Source organism: Engraulis encrasicolus, chromosome 13 (assembly GCF_034702125.1).
Source record: "Engraulis encrasicolus isolate BLACKSEA-1 chromosome 13, IST_EnEncr_1.0, whole genome shotgun sequence".
Classification (NCBI taxonomy): Eukaryota; Metazoa; Chordata; class Actinopteri; order Clupeiformes; family Engraulidae; genus Engraulis; species Engraulis encrasicolus.
The window spans coordinates 17,888,677-17,904,937 of NC_085869.1; the positions used below are offsets into that span (position 1 = coordinate 17,888,677).

At 43.4% G+C, this 16,261-nt stretch overlaps 1 protein-coding gene across 1 annotated transcript in view; it reads left to right on the forward strand.

The window, feature by feature from the left end:
* The window catches only part of LOC134460781 (glypican-6-like), an 86,213-nt gene that overhangs the window by 10,114 nt on the left and 59,838 nt on the right, over positions 1-16,261 (forward strand). Inside the window, exons 2-3 of the mRNA XM_063213323.1 lie at positions 7,602-7,763; positions 15,498-15,889. Coding sequence (XP_063069393.1) covers positions 7,602-7,763; positions 15,498-15,889 — 554 coding nt within the window. The remainder of the gene's footprint in view (positions 1-7,601; positions 7,764-15,497; positions 15,890-16,261) is intronic.

A 16,261-nucleotide genomic window follows, 5' to 3' on the forward strand; every position in this document is an offset into this window, starting at 1 on the left:
AGTAACGGTGTGCCTTGCCCTGTCCTTCAAACAGTAAACTGCTTATAAAGTAGGCCATCGGTCACAGTGTTGATAAGGTGCTCTCACAAGGCCTAAAAAGAGGGCCTTCTGTCTCTATTTTTCATTTCCAACAGATATGCATTCTATTATGCTTATAAATGGTAAATGGTAAATGGACTGCATTTATATAGTGCCTTTTCACGCCTTCAAACACTCAAAGCACTTTACATTCTATGCCTCACATTCACCCATTCACACTCACATTCACACTCCGATGGCAGTGGCTGCCACGCAGGGTACCACCAGGAGCAACTTGGGGTTAAGTAGGCTATCTTGCTCAAGGACACATCGATGCGGGTCAGACAGAGCGAGGCTCGAACCTGGAACATTTTGATTGCCAAACGGCTCCTCTACCACGGCTTAAAATATTCCCTTTAATATTAACCCTCACTAAAACACTGTTGTTGAATTGCCATAACTATTATTTTGTACACTGTGACAATTCTTAGCACTCTAAATGTTCTTTGCTTTTTAAACGGGGCTGTTAGGGATTCAACTGGACTGAATCGACCAGTGCTGCCAGATTGGACGGTTTCCCACCCAATTGGGCTGCTTTGGATGGCATTTAGCAGATAAAACCACCCAATTTTTGGCCATAGACATCAATAGAATTGGGTGGGATTTAGTGCTTCTAGGTGGGTTTTGAGCATTTTTGGGGCTGGAAATCATCTGGCAACCCTGGCATCAACATGTCTAAATTCACACAATTAACACAAACTCACCTCCATGCTGTGCCTGTGCACCTCTAAACATGCTAACACTCCATACCTTACATTAATGAAATCGCACAGACAACAGTAAACAACAGAATAATGGAGCTAGCCTCAATGTCACCAAAAAATGTGAATACGGTGTAATATATAAATAACAATGTTTGTCGCAAATTGCCCTTGGCATTACATAGACCGTGAGGTAGCCAAAGTAACCTAAGTCAAATAGCTATGTAGCCTATGTTACTGTCTATTACAGTATTTTATAATGACTGAATAAATAATTACAAGTATATAAATTAATCTACAAAATGACATAATGTTAAATGAGACGGTACGGACCAGCTATGGGGTAGCGTGGAAAAATGCAATACCGTAAGGGCCTGTAAGTGTTTATCAAGTGCAATTGCTACCACACGGTGTCTGTCATGCACCTGTGTACCATCTAACTATCGGGAGTTCACAATCAGTCACAAACATTAATAAATGGAACAGAAACCAGACAGACTTACTAGTTGCCGGATAAAATAAATGTTGTCCACCTGTGTAACAGCAGAGCATCTGAGCTTCACTATTCACATTAAAAATAGATTGCAGATGAGAATGTAGGTGCTAAGCCTTCCCTTCACATCATTCTTTGCAGTGTTCTCATACCTTCATTTAGAAAAAATAATATTTTTGGGGCTTTTTGCCTTTATTTGATAGGACAGTGAAGACAGTGACAGGAAGCAGTGGGGAGAGAGAGATGGGGAAGGGTCGGCAAAGGATCCGGGTCGGAATCGAACCCGGTTCAGCCGCGCAGCAGACGCCACGGCTGGGTCATACCTGCATTTTTTAGTTGTTTTTGCCTTTTGTTCTCAGCAGATAATTACATGCAGTGGTGTCAATCCCAGATTTAGAAATTGAATAATTTTCTCTACCGGTCTGTGTTAATAGGCCCCCAAATCCTCACACGGACAGACTGGCTGATTAGTGCGACCGACCACCTCTGTTAACCACACAGGCAGACATGCCAAACAGTGGTGTAGTCTATGTAGAACGTGGGTGTACGCACCCGCAGTATACCCACCTGAAAACGTGAAGGATTTCAGTATACCCACCTAAAATTGACGGATACAGTGTTTAGAATAGCTCAGTATACCCATCACAAAAATGGTCAAATATACAGTATACCCACCTCAAAAAAGTAGACCACTGATGCCAAATGTATTGCAGCCGTCCTGTTGCCCCCAGCACACCACACCCCAACCCCACACCCCTGCTCTCTGTCTCCTTGACTTTGAGGCTGGTCTTTGTTCAAAAAGATTTTTTTCTTGTCCGTACCGGCAAGAGAGAGCCATTAGGACATTTTTGCTTAGTTTGTCAAAAATGGTGCCGGTTTAAAGTTGCAGAATAACTAACTGTACATTTAACAGACATCAGCTAATCATTAAGTTTTGTGTTCCACGTTTCTTTTCTCAAAGTAAATAATATCACAGGCTATGTTTGTGTAATGCTTTGGCTGCAGTGTAGACTCTCAGGCTTATGAAATGCTCGAGAACATCATCTCTTAAAAGGCACAGAGAAATGTGCATCATGTTTGTTATGTTACTGTGTTCTTATATTTTCGAGTATTAAGTATGGCCTTGTTTGCCATCTTAATTAGGTTTCTGGAAGGTGTGCTTAATCTGGAGCCAGATGGGCATTTTGTGTGGAGTTTTTCAGATATTTATATACTGTGCACACAGTTGTAAGCAGCTGCTCTGTTTGTGTCTTCACCCAAGAGTGAGAAGAGTGACTCACAGTTTCTCAAAGTTGAATCACTGACTTGAATATTGTTACTGTATCCTTGAGTTGAATGCACTGTACGTTGCAAGTGTGCGTCTTAACATTGTACATTGCATAACATTGTAAAACTTTGCATATTTGTGAAGAGTCTGATTCATCCAGAGTGTGGCTGTAAGGAACTGGATTCCTTTGTAGCAGAGGTGTATATAGTAAAAGTTAGAGTAAGCTTACTTCTATTTCTACTTTAAACATTACTGTTTCTTAAAGCTTGAAACACAATTCATTCCCTTTACTTTTTTCCCTTTTTTCAACTTTATTTAGATAGGACAGTGAAGTGTGGGAAAGAGAGACAGGGGAGGATCAGGAAATGACCTTGGGTCGGGAATCGAACCCGGGTCCCCGGCGTTAAAGTGCAGTGCCCTACCGTTTGTGAAACGGCGGGGCTTGTCATTTCCTTTCCAAGAAGCATCCTCAGTTTCTGGTCTGGGGTGCATTTCTCGAAACCATAGTCGCTAACTACATTAGCTACTTTGTTGTTTGCAATGCAATTTCCCACTGGCAACTACAGAAGTTGCTAACAGGCTAACATTTACTCTTTCAAGAAACGCACCTCTGGTTTGGTGGTTCACTTTCTCTGATACTGCAGAGAAGGTGGGTGGGTGGCATCAAGGTTCTGTGCACATCCCGTACGTAGGCCTAGACTAGAGTATAGTTGAGGCACAGGGTCTCGAGTGTGATGAATACAAATGCTGTCTTTCATTAGATCCAGGGCAGGGATTCATCAGCTGTGGTAATGCAAGGGAGGTGTTGTCATCCGGAGACGATGACTGACAGCCCGCTTGATTGCAGACTAGTGCGACGTGCGGGATGTAATTTCAGCCTGAGATGTTGGCTTTTCGATGTGTGGCTGTTGATAAAACACTCAGCGCCGCCTGCACCAAGTCTCTGATTACCTGATGGTTTTTAGGGGGGAAAAGAAGTTTCTCCAGCATCGCAGTGAGTGAGAAATGTATCTGTGTGTGCCTACACACCAAGCCATCAATCTCCGAAGAAGCATTTGATTATACTGCCCACACTCGCATCATTCTATCTCTGTCTCGCTCATTATACACGCATTAACTGTGTCACGGCACGTTCGGCACTTGAACTGTTTGCCACACACACACACACACACACAGAGCTCGGAGTTGAATGCGGGAGTCTTACTGGCACTGCTGTGTGTCCTGATGGCTTTTCTGTTTAAGAAGACGCTTTTGCACACCTCTGTAGTTGGGCAGGTGCGTTGAGTTCAGATGCAAAACACCCTAAGTGACTTTTCAGAAAATACTCTTAAAGGGACACTGTGTGATATTTGTAGTTGTTTATTTCCAGAATTCATGCTGCCCATTCATTAATGTTACCTTTTTCATGAATACTTACCACCAGCATCAAATTCTAAGTTTTCATTTTGACTGGAAAAATTGCACTTTTCATACATGAAAAGGGGGATCTTCTCCATGGTCCGCCATTTTGAATTTCCAAAAAATAGCAATTTTTAGCTGCAAAAATGACTGCACTTGGACCATACTAGAAAATATTTGTTTAATACTCAGTAAACTTTCATTTAATGATCAAATTTGGCAATAGGCAGCCCAATTTCAAGAAGCAGCATAGTTGCAGTACCTTTTTTGACCATTTCCTGCACAGTGTCCCTTTAATTCATTTTTATTTAATACAAAGCTATCAAAATTGCATATTTTTAATTTTTATTTATGTAATATAACTATTTATATGTATTATCAAGTACATGAATGTAAAGCAAACCAACAACGGGGTTCCTTAAAAATATATAAGTGCAGGTCTTCAGAAATGGAGTTAGGGAGTTTTGCATCTGAACTCTTCAATATTATCCCAGTGGGGTTGTCATTCAAGTGTAAAGAAATCCTGCACACTGTCCATTCCACCAACAAACTTTAATACAACGTTTCGGTCTTTTAGGTAAAGAAGAAGAAGGCCGGATGACCGAAACGTTGTATTAAAGTTTGTTGGTGGAATGGAGAATGTGCGGGATTTCTGATGGCTTTTCTAACAGAGGGGAAGCAGAGAGAGACCGAGGGAGGGAGAGAGAGGTTGCATGTGGCCAGAACACATCTCTTTATTTCACCGTTACACTCTGCTTAGTACCGAATGACTCACCAGAGGCTCTGCTCTGTCGTCAGAGAGAGTAGAGAGAGAGAGGTTCCATTGGCCCATTGTTTCCTGGTTCTATTATGCCCCCCCTTAGGCAGACCTAGGCAGACCTAAGGACTGTTCTATTCATTGTAGGAGCATTATGACACGCCCCTTTAGGCAGACCGGAACCTGGTCACGTTAGGTGCCCATAGAAACCTATTATGTTGGCATATCTCTATATACTAATAGAATCTCTGCTGTCGTCTTGTATGGGGATATTAGCGAGGAGGAATAATGTCCCCTTCAGCGGTGGCTGAGCTGCCAGGGGTTTGCTCAGGATCAGAGACAGCTGCAGGTGACAATCACACACACTCCACACAGTAGCACACGGCACGCCAGCCAAGAGCGAACACACCAAGCCTTATTTGCATAGAGCTCTATTCAGGGCAGGCCTTTGGATCACACTACAGACTGTTTGTGTGCCAAGGAAGCGCCAAGATATGCATGTCGTGCCGTGTGTGCACCCACCTCCAACCCCTGACTCTGTTTTTGTTTATAGAGCGTTTCATCATCACATTTGTTTTATTTAACATTTATTTTGTACAGTCAATAGGGATTGACTTGTCTGTGAATGCACAGTAGGCTATTTACATTTCTGTGCTATGGAGTAGCGGCTATGGCGATAGGATGTTACGGCTGTCTGCAAACGTTGCGGTACTTGGGTATCTACAAATGTCACAATCTCACAACTGTTAACTCACACAAACCTGTCTGTGTATGCACATAAAAAAAGATAAGGTAAAGAGGTCTGTCCTGCAGTTTAGTTTTTTCTTGTTACACCCAAAAGATCTGTCTCAGTTCTCCATGTCCCCGTGTCTGCCATTTTCACTTTAACCTTGGGCAGAAAGGACAGCATGTTTTGGCAGAGCAAAAGTCCCCTGGAAGCACAGGCAGGGATGTTGATCTATGACAGACTAATTTTATGTGATGCTGTGCACTATCGAGACCGCTGAGGTTGCCTGTCGCCGGACTGTGGGTGGGTGTGCGGACGGGGCGGGGGGGGAGCTCTATGTGACTCTCCACTCTGGCCACTGCAGTCACACCCCCTCTGACCCGTAGGGAAGCAGAGACGCTCGGCTGGACTAGGCCGGCCACATCCTGCCCGCACGCCCACTCGGCACCTACGGGTAGGGGCCACCCTCGCCACAGGTGGAGATGGCACCCTGACAGAGATGAATATGTTGGCCGCTGAACTCAGGTCAGCCACCATTACTTTTTGACCAGATGGAACCTTCTCTTTTTTCTTTTTTTTTCTTTTTTCTTTTTCTTTTTCGGCCATCTCCTGGAGCTCAGGGGCACTGAGCTGTGGCACTATGGGCGTCTCAATTCTGAAAGCCACTTGTGTCTCGTAAACAAAATATGGACACGTCTTGCTGACATGAGCATTTTTTTTAATGTTGAATTGATATTACGTGTGCTATATTTGTAGGCAATGCTGGAACGTGATATACTCTACTCATATCATCGGAAAAGCATTTCTCAATAGCAGATATTATTTAGACATATAAAGAATCCTCTGAGAGACGGATAGCTTGGACTCTTGTGCATCACACTGGTAATGTATTAGATTGAAGATGTATGGCCCTACCGTGGCGCATATGGTAGGGCACTAGTTTGCTATGCGGTCCTTTGCCGACCATTCCCTGATATCTCTCTGCCCACTCACTTCCTGTCACTACCTTCACTATCCTGTGAAATAAAGGCGATAAAAAGCCTGCCCCCCCAAAAAAAATATTGATTGAAGATGTACTGTATGTAAATTGCTAATCACTTATTTGCCCGACTCCATCGCAGCACAGCATCAGTAATAGATGGACCTAGAATAGTGATGGTCTACCTTGAGGTGATAACTACAACCTAGTATCACATACCCAAATGCCTATTCTTTAGCCTACCTATTGAAAAAATCTATGTGTACAGGTGATTGTGATTTTGACAATAACATGAACTATTTATAAGCTTTTGAAACCAGATTGCTGATTGTTAGATGCATTTAGAATTAAAGCAGGACAAAGAAGGACGCTGTCTGTACAGCAGAGGATGCCATTAAGTCATTAAAAGGAGAATAGAAGACATGCACACATGTGGAAGCTAATGTTTGATAGAGAGTCAGAGCACGAGTAAGCAGGAGACCCCAACAGGAAGCTGCCTGAAGGAGTTTCAGATTTTGCCTGGCTTTCTCTTATAGAACACAGGGAATGGGGATATTGATTGCTCTGAAAGCTTCTCTGATTTAGATTGATTGCATTTTTTTTTCAAGTGTGTTCTCAGCTAATTTAGTTTCTGGAGTTGAATAAGTGATTCAGATTCAGAGAACTGTTTTGCAACCGTCAGTCTTTGTTGGAAAACATTGAGCTGTACAGAGCTGATATTTTCCTTCGATTTTTTTTTTTTTTAAATGTCAGAATAATAGTTTTTTTTATTTTGTTTTTATGTCGGCTGCAAGTGTAATGGAATATTTCCTGTGAGCACCTCAGACAAAATGTTATATGATATTGACATACATTCACACATTAAAACACTGTTTTCAATTATATCAACAGAGAAAGATAATGACAACACATCATTTAAAAAAATATATTTTTGACAATGGATGTGTAGCGTTTTGGAAAAGAGTTCTTTATTTCTTGTGTGCATCTCAGAAGACAAAATGTATGCTCGATCATTTGCTCTCTTGGTTTGAAATGATGAGCAGAGACTCGTTCTCCCTGGAGGTCTACTGCTGCTGTAAGGCACAGCCCAGAGCAGCGGCTTTTGAACAGCTGCCAGATGTGTTCTTTTAGACAAATGTTCTGCTTGTTGTCATTGAGTAGTACGAGAATAAATGGGGGTCATCCATTTTGTCATTTTCAGGTGAGCATCTGCGCATATGCGCCTCCCAGGAGAAGACCTGCTGCTCGGCAGACATGGAGGACGACTTCAACCAGCAGAGTAAAGCTGACTTTGAGAATATGCTGGACGAAACCAGCGAAGACCTGAGAGCCATGTTTGTGTCCAGACATAAAAGGTTTGATGGTAAGATGCAATATGAATTAGGACAAGTCATGCAGTGTAAATGATCACCCTTCACAATGTCAAAGCTTAGAAATACATTACATACACACATAATTATTTTCTAATGTAACGCATGTCGTGATTATGAGTCAGTGTAGGTTTGACGGTTAGATCAGATGCAAAGTGAATTAGGACTTCTTGCATTCAAGTCATGCAGTGTGAATGATCACCCTTCACATTTGTCACACAGCTTTGAAATACATTACATACACACGTAGTTCTCTTCTAATGTAACGTAATGCATGATTATGCGTCTATAGGTTTGACGGTAAGATCAGATGCAATGTGAATTAGGACTATTTGCAATCAAGTCATGCGGTGTAAATGATAACCCTTCACATTTATCACAGCTTTGAAATACATTGCTTACATACACACATAGTTCTCTTCTAATGTAACGCATGTCACAATTATGAGTCAGTGTATGGAATTTTATGAGTGTGATTGACAACCCACAAATGGCAGGCTATGCCGTGTTGCTCACTCCTTCCTCTTGCTAAAAGCAGCGTAAATCCAGTAAGTGTTGATGACTAGTCAGTCTTACAACTCGGAATTGAGTGGCTTGAGGTTACTTCTTTAAGTCAAGGTGCTTTATTTGGTACTGTTCCCACACCAGACTGAAAGAGCAGGGCTGATTTTCTGTGGGAAGGACAAGGTAGGAGGAAGGGCTTTAGAGTTCAGGGGTGTGCGTATGTCTTTGAAGGCTGCAACCTTGCTGAGATGTAGACTATGGGTGGTATGGCTTCAGGCTTCAAACTTTTTTTCCTCTCTATTTATTGAATATTTTCCTTAAGTGAAGTATACATACATATATGAATGTATACAATATACTAACAATGTTGACAGCAACCTCATTGCTTCTCAGAATACACTGTTATTATTAGAAACATCAAACAACCGCACCACCGAATGCACAAACACACTAAGTCTCACCAGATGTACATGTTATTTTATTAAGGGTTTGTTAGCACATCATAAAAGTTGCCTTTGAAGTTTCAACCGTACACATACACAAATCAATATTAAAACTGCCCTAAAGTAAGGCGCCACAAAAGCCTTGAACTGAAGCACTACTCCAGTAAAGGATCGGCATGGGATCCTGGCACTGCACTGCCATGCCGTGTTAGTGGGAAGAAGCCGTGCACCCTGGCTTCTAGTAGCAAATACAACTAGTTTGTTTGCTATGCAATGAGTAGTAAGAGATGTAGTCAAATGTCAAAAGAAAGTGAATAAAGAAGCACTCATCAGATTTCTTTTTTCATTTTTAATCGCCTCACATCAGGCGATTAAAAATGAAAAAAGAAATCTGATGAGTGCTTCTTTATTCACTTTCTTTTGAGATTTGAGTTCATTCATTGACGAAGTTAAGCACCCAGTGTAAAGTATAAGAAGACAAGGTGTTGAGTGCGCTTCCTGATCCTTCTAGTAAGAGATGTAGACCATAAAGTGCAGTAATCTTATAAATTCTTACTAAAGCATGGGTGGTTGTTACCCAGTTATATAGCCTGTTCTGAAATGTAGATTCTGTTACGCTGTTAGCTGCTAAATGTATTTATTTCTATGCTGTACTTCTAACTCATAGTTGCAAATAGGGTGGGAAATGCAGAATCCGTTACGCTGTTGGATGCTGAATATATTTATTTCTATACTGTACTTCTAACTCATAGTTAGAAATAGGGTGGGAAGAAGAGTCTTTAGCACTTATAGTGGGTTTTCTATAGATACGTGGTGATTTACCTGGCTGGAATAAAGTAGTCCGTGTTTATTTTAGGTCGCCTGTGGCACTGTGTAGTTAAAAACCCTTAATTACTTAACTTTGGCTGAAGGCTCCTGAAAATAAAACCTGACTGCAGCCTTCATCCAGCCAAAGTCAACACTGGCAGCTATAAGGACACTGTGCAGATGCTGGAGCCTAAGGACATGGACCTTTAGTTTTTAAAGTTCAACTTTTAGTTTTTGAATCTGTTTTTTTTTTTTCTTTTTTTTCCGGAATGTACTGCATGTGCATTAAGATTGAACCGTTTAGATTTAACTCTTAGGGCCATGTGGTGTGGATTTTTTTTCTCTCTGAAAAGTTCTTCTTTTTATCTGTTTGTGTATAAGATCCAGTAAGGAATGAATGCCTTCCAGCAACAAGATGCCAAAATGTGAAATACATCTCAGATGTAATATGTGCACCAAATGCCACGCTTCAGATTTTGTGCACTGTGCAAGAAGTAGGAATATTGCCGATTTTCCACAGTTGTCAGGTAGTAGTTGTGGGGTGGTGTGGGGTGGTGTGGTCTGGTGTGGAGGTGAACGGGGTGTCAGGCCGGTCTGGTCATGACTGAGTCTTGTCCAGCACTTAGGCAAATGGCTGGAGGCAAAGTGGAGCAGCACAGGGGCGAGAAAGGAGAGGAGAGGAGAAGAGAGGAGAAGACAGGACAGGAGGGGAGAGGAGAGGAGAGGAGAAGACAGGACAGGAGGGGAGAGGAGAGGAGAAGAGGAGGCGAGGAGAGGAGAGGAGAGGAGAGGAGGAGGAGAGGAGGAGAGGAGAGGAGGAGGCGAGGCTGCCACTCTGCATAATTTACTGGGTGTCAGGGTGGATGCTGTGTTGAGGCTCTGACACATGTTGTGCCATTCCATTCTGGACCTCCATGCTGAGCCGCTAGCAGATGATTCCTGTAATGGCGCTCCAAAGCAATATTACACGGTTGGTTCTGGACAAACCGCCGCCGCCACTGCTGCTCCACCCTTTGCCCCAATTCAAACATGTAACAGTCCGGCATGCTGAACTTTGAAATAAGCACCTTCAGTGCAATGCAGGGTGTATTAGCCAGGAGTCTGTGTGTGTGGTTGTGTTGCTGGCCTTGGCTTTTTTAAATGCAAGGACTCGGCTTGAGCCTCGTAACCATCAGTCTTTGGTCTCCTCAGTCGCTCCATGGTAATTTACATCCTTGAGTGATGCAGTGTTCAGAAGGACCCGACATGGCGGGTTGGTAACTGCATATTTCTCCATAAGTAATACACTTGTGTCATTTGTTGTCGTCGGAGATGTTTAGCGTTGGATTATCATCATTAATAGTGTATGTTTATGCGGCTTGTGCTCTACTAGACTTGGCTTTATTTGTTCAACTGTTCTCTTCGAGAGGCCAGTGTTGTAAATTTCTGTGTTATCGTGATTCGAGTGTTCTTCTGCTCCTCATTTGATAGGGGCAGAAGCAGACTGAAATCATATCTGGTCAATATCTGGGCATCCAGCAGCATTCTTTTGCACAAAAAAAACACAAGTCTGCCAGAGTATTAATTGTTTCATCACCCGGCGGTGTATTGATTTCCCGTGCTGCCCAGAATGTATTCAGCTGGTCTCTCCCACACAGTAGTCAACTGCATTTTCTTTCTCTCTTTTTTTTCTTTTTTTTGGTGAGTAGCTTGAGCTTGTGATCCTTACCGTTTCTGACAGGGAGGCCCACGCATACCTGACTCCAATGTGCAAAGGCCAGCGCAATGACACCCAGGCTACCTTTTATTTTGACAACCAGGCTACCTTTATTTTGGGGCCAGGAAGCTACTTCTTCATCTGGAGCCAGGGGTGCCTTTGATTTTTCTGTGTGTGTGTGTGTGTGTGTGTGTGTGTGTGTGTGTGTGTGTGTGTGTGTGTGTGTGTGTGTGTGTGTGTGTGTGTGTGTGTGTGTGCATACTGTACTGTATACTGCACACACTGTTGCCTTAGCGAGAGCTGTACAGCTCCGGGGGCTGGAGGCCCGGCTGGTGCGTGTGGTTTGCTCGTGTTGTGTGGCTGGCGGTGTTGCCCTGCTCAGGGCCGCTGACAGCTTTTGCAGGGCCCAGGACAAAGTCATCTGAAAGGGCCCCCTACCCAATACACACAATGTAATGGAGACCCAATTCTGGGCCCTTTATCTCCCTGGGCCCGGGACAACATACCCCTTTGTCGTCGACCCCCACCTGCCTGCCTGCGCTTTTGGTGTTACTATTGAGAGCAGTGGCCTGGATGATGAGCTGGCTGCGCGCTTGACACGCTGCCCGCCCGAGATGACTGCCTGATATGTGTCAAGCATATCTGACAGATGAAAAGCCACGTGCATGTGCTGTCCTGTCTGTCTGTCTGTCTGGGAAAAGTGACTCTGAAATGTCATATGCTTGGTTGGCTGCCTGCTCTGCTTCACATTTGGCACTATGAAATATTGTCTGATGCACACACACACACACACACACACACACACACACACACACACACACACACACACACACACACACACACACACACACACACACACACACACACACACACACACACACACACACACACACACACTTCTGTCCACAAGAGGTTGTTCCTTCCTTGCTCAGTTGTAAACTCTTGTAGATTATTAGAGATTGTGGCATGCATGCCTCACCCTGCTGCTACTAGTGCTATCAGGCACACCACAAACACGACACAGTGTTCCCTTCCCCTTCAGCAAGACAGACGGAGGGGGTGCAAGCCTCATGATAAAATAACTCCCTGATTGACAAGAGCTCCAGGATCCCTCCTGCCCCCCCCCTTCACCCGCCGCCCCCCCTCACCCACTGCCACCCTGCACCCCTGACAGGAAAAGTGAGGGTTTCGTGCAGAGGCATTAAAGATAGAAAAGGAAGTCATGCATACCAAAAAAAAGAGAAAAAAGCAGCATGCCCTAAATCCTGAAGTGAAATGTGCTACTCTACTCGGGGGTAGCAGACACACACACACACACACACACACACACACACACACACACACACACACACACACACACACACACACACACACACACACACACACACACACACACACACACACACACACACACACACACACACACACACACACACACACACACACACACACACACACCTCTGCAGGCCGGCCTTAATCCTACAGGATGGGGCCCGGGCGCTCGGTGGCAGCGAACAATATGGACAGCAGCGCCGGCAAGAGGCTTAGCTTAGCGCGCCGCGGAGGTGATCCCCACTGCACTGTAGGCTGGGTGCCTAAGTAAACAGTGCGCTCGCTGGCTGTGAAGAGAGTAGTGAGTGGTGACTCAATGGTGCCAGGCAATTGAAGTGCCCACGACACGACACGACACGGCTTCACGTGTTGCCACCAACGGCAACGGCTTTCTTGAAGCAGCGGTGTAAGCAATTGGAGTGCCCACGACACATAGTAATGGTGGGGTGGCGTCCGCGCCGATGTCTTATCCTGTGCGTATCGCTCGGTGCGTAATTCCAAGAGCAGTATGATAAAAAGGAAGAAAGGAGTCACACACTGGAGCTGGATGCAAAATCAAAAATTGTATTAAACAAAGCCGAAAAATGTAAATAAAACCGACAGACAGGGGACACGACACAACATGGCGTTATATGTTGCCACCAACTGCAGCGGCTTTCTCGAAGCACTGGTGTGGCTGGTGGCCTCCAGTTGCTGCAGTTACTTTCTTTTCAAATAAAGTATTTTTTAAGAGCAAATCAGTGCTTGTGAAGTAACCAAAACGTGAAACATGTCATCATGCTGGGTTACTACCAAGCTGCCATCTATCACAGAGATGGTGGTATCTCATTTAAAGGTGCACTGTATGAGATTTTTAGTAGTTTATTTCCAGAATTCATGCTGCCCATTCACAAATGTTACCTTTTTCCACGAATACTTACCACCACCATCAAATTCTTAAGTAGGCCTATTCATTATGACTGGGTAATTTTTCATAAATGGCATTTTTCATAAATGAAAAGGGGGATCTTCAAAATCTATTGAATTTCCAGAAATATACATTTTTAGCTGTAAATGTACTTTACTTTGGTCATTCTGGTAAATATTGGTTTATTTTTTAGTAAATATTCATGGAAAGTTCAGATTTGGCAATAAGCGGCACAATTTCAATGAGCAGCATAGTTGCAATACCTACTCTGGTCCTCCATCCTACACAGTGCACTTTTAACTGCAGTGGGCAGGTAATTTTGCTGAGGAGTTTGTATGAGTTCCTCAGAGCACAGGATATAAAGTGAAGAAGACATTTTTCAGAGCTACACGTGGCGAAATCCTATATTCAGAGGTCTCTAAATAATTAATTTTGTTATGTCCGTGCAGCCTGCAGGTGGAAGGCTGGTGGTATTAACACATTATTTTAAAACATGCTTTCCCATCAGGTGGAGGAGGAAGGAATAGCGTTTCTGATGTAGATGTCTTATGGAATACAACATGCATATTTTACAGCAGTTATTGCGAGGCAATATATACTGTATTAAGAATAATTGATGGCATTAAACAGTGGTGCTCTCTAGGGGAAGGTGGTGCCGTGAAAGTTACATTGCTGCATTAATCCTGTAAAATGTTTGAATTCCAAAAATCAGTCACCTTAATTAACCACTGGCTTTGCTGGAGTGATATTAATCATAAATAAATGCAGTGTGTCGTTGGCTATTGGAAAATTGAGGGTGTCGAGGTAATCACTCTCACTAGGAAAATCTTGAAAGTATCTTGCGATTTCGGCACCAGAGTTTTTATTATCTTTAGTGCGCACCCCCCCCCCCCAAACGCTTTGATGGCGGATCACAATATCGCGGAAGCTGCCTTGTATTAAATGTTCAGCAGCGTGACTTACTGCTGGTCAGATCTCCAGAGACGTGTCTGTAATTAACTGCAGCCTGCGGGGTCCTGCTTCACACTCACTCACTCCGCCATATTCACACACAGTAGGACCTCACTGGCGCTGCCAGTCCCCCGCACCCCCTCTGTTTATTCTCACAGACGCTTTTGAAGGTTACCATAAGATACCGGGGGTGTTTGGCAGTTGGAAATCAAATTCAGGCATATGTCTGCTGCTGCTGCTGCTGCGTTAGCTGTTCCTAATGATACCTATTTTCTGTCCTTCTCTGCCTCACCATCGGGAGAGATCCTTTCATTAGCTTTTGATGGTTGCGCCAGGTGATTGCTATCTTGAGCAGTTTAAAGTCATACTCCTTTGAAGAATTGAGCCCAGACAGGGTTGTGAACAAGGGATTTTTTTTGTAGGCATCGCTTGCTTCTGCCCTAATAATTCTTTTCATGTTTTAGCATTTTAAAATGGTTGATTTGATTTTATGTGGTTGACCTGAATAGGAGACAAATACATAATTTGGAACGCATCTGTATACTTCTTACCAGTTCCAGAGTGAAATCGCACTTAACCTACAGTGGGAATTACTTTACATTAAGTCCAGCTGTATCAACACATGATGAAACATATAAACTTTATATATATATATATATATATATATATATATATATATATATATGTTTATACATAGCCACAGTGATGACGATAATTTAATAAGCATCAAGCATTTAATTTGTGTGCCACTCCATCAAAGACAGCAATACAGAACCAAAATATTTTACTCCATAGAAGGTACCTGTTTCTGTGTTTTCCATGTATGTCAAATATAATGTTCCATTGTAATACAAGGTAATATGAGCGCCTTCACATTTAATGTGTAATTTTCAAATCAAAACATAATCAGAACACCAGATGTTTGTTTTAATCAGTTTGAAAACATACTGCATGAAATGATCTTATACACATGACGTAGATCTTTCTGTGAGTACTGGATATGTCTACTGTACGTTCTATGATGTTTCAATAACAGTTGGAAGCATTGCAATAACTCATAACTCATGTTCTACCTCTTTGCCCGCAGAGTTTTTCTTGGAGCTTCTGAACAACACAGAGAGGTCTTTGAACGAGATGTTTGAACGGACATATGGCAAGCCCTACATGCAGAATGTGGAGGTTTTTCAGAACTTGTTTGCGGAGCTGAAGCGCTACTACAAGGGTGGCAACGTCAACTTGGAGGAAATGCTTAATGACTTTTGGACGCGGCTGCTGGAACGCATGTTCAAGCTGCTCAACTCCCAGTACCTGATCACAGAGGACTATCTGGAATGTATCAACAAGTACATGGACCAGCTCAAACCCTTTGGAGACGTGCCCAAGAAACTCAAGTCCCAGGTCAACAGGGCGTTCATTGCCGCCCGCACCTTCGTCCAGGGCCTCACAGTCGGGCGAGAGGTGGCCAACAGGGTGTCTAAGGTAGGCCATGCTGACTTTTTACTTTGATGCACAGAATTTTTTAAATTAAAATTGAAACCATCGTAATATAAAACAAGCCGTGCAGAAATGAAAGCTTAGAGGTTTATTCGAGTGTGTACACAAATAATGTATTTAGTTTTTCCAAGGCTGAATTGAACGGTGGATATGTGGAACAGTATAAGCTCCACATCACTCTTGTCAGATGAGATATGATTGCCAGGTTCATTTTCCATTTCCTGTCGGTGTGTGTGCTCTCATTCCCCAGGGGAGGGAGCAGGGCTGGACTGGGGGAGAAATAGGGCCCGGGCACTTTTGGCTTAAAGGCCCCCCCCCCCCCTAATAATTAGGGGTGCAGAACTGACTCACCGCTGC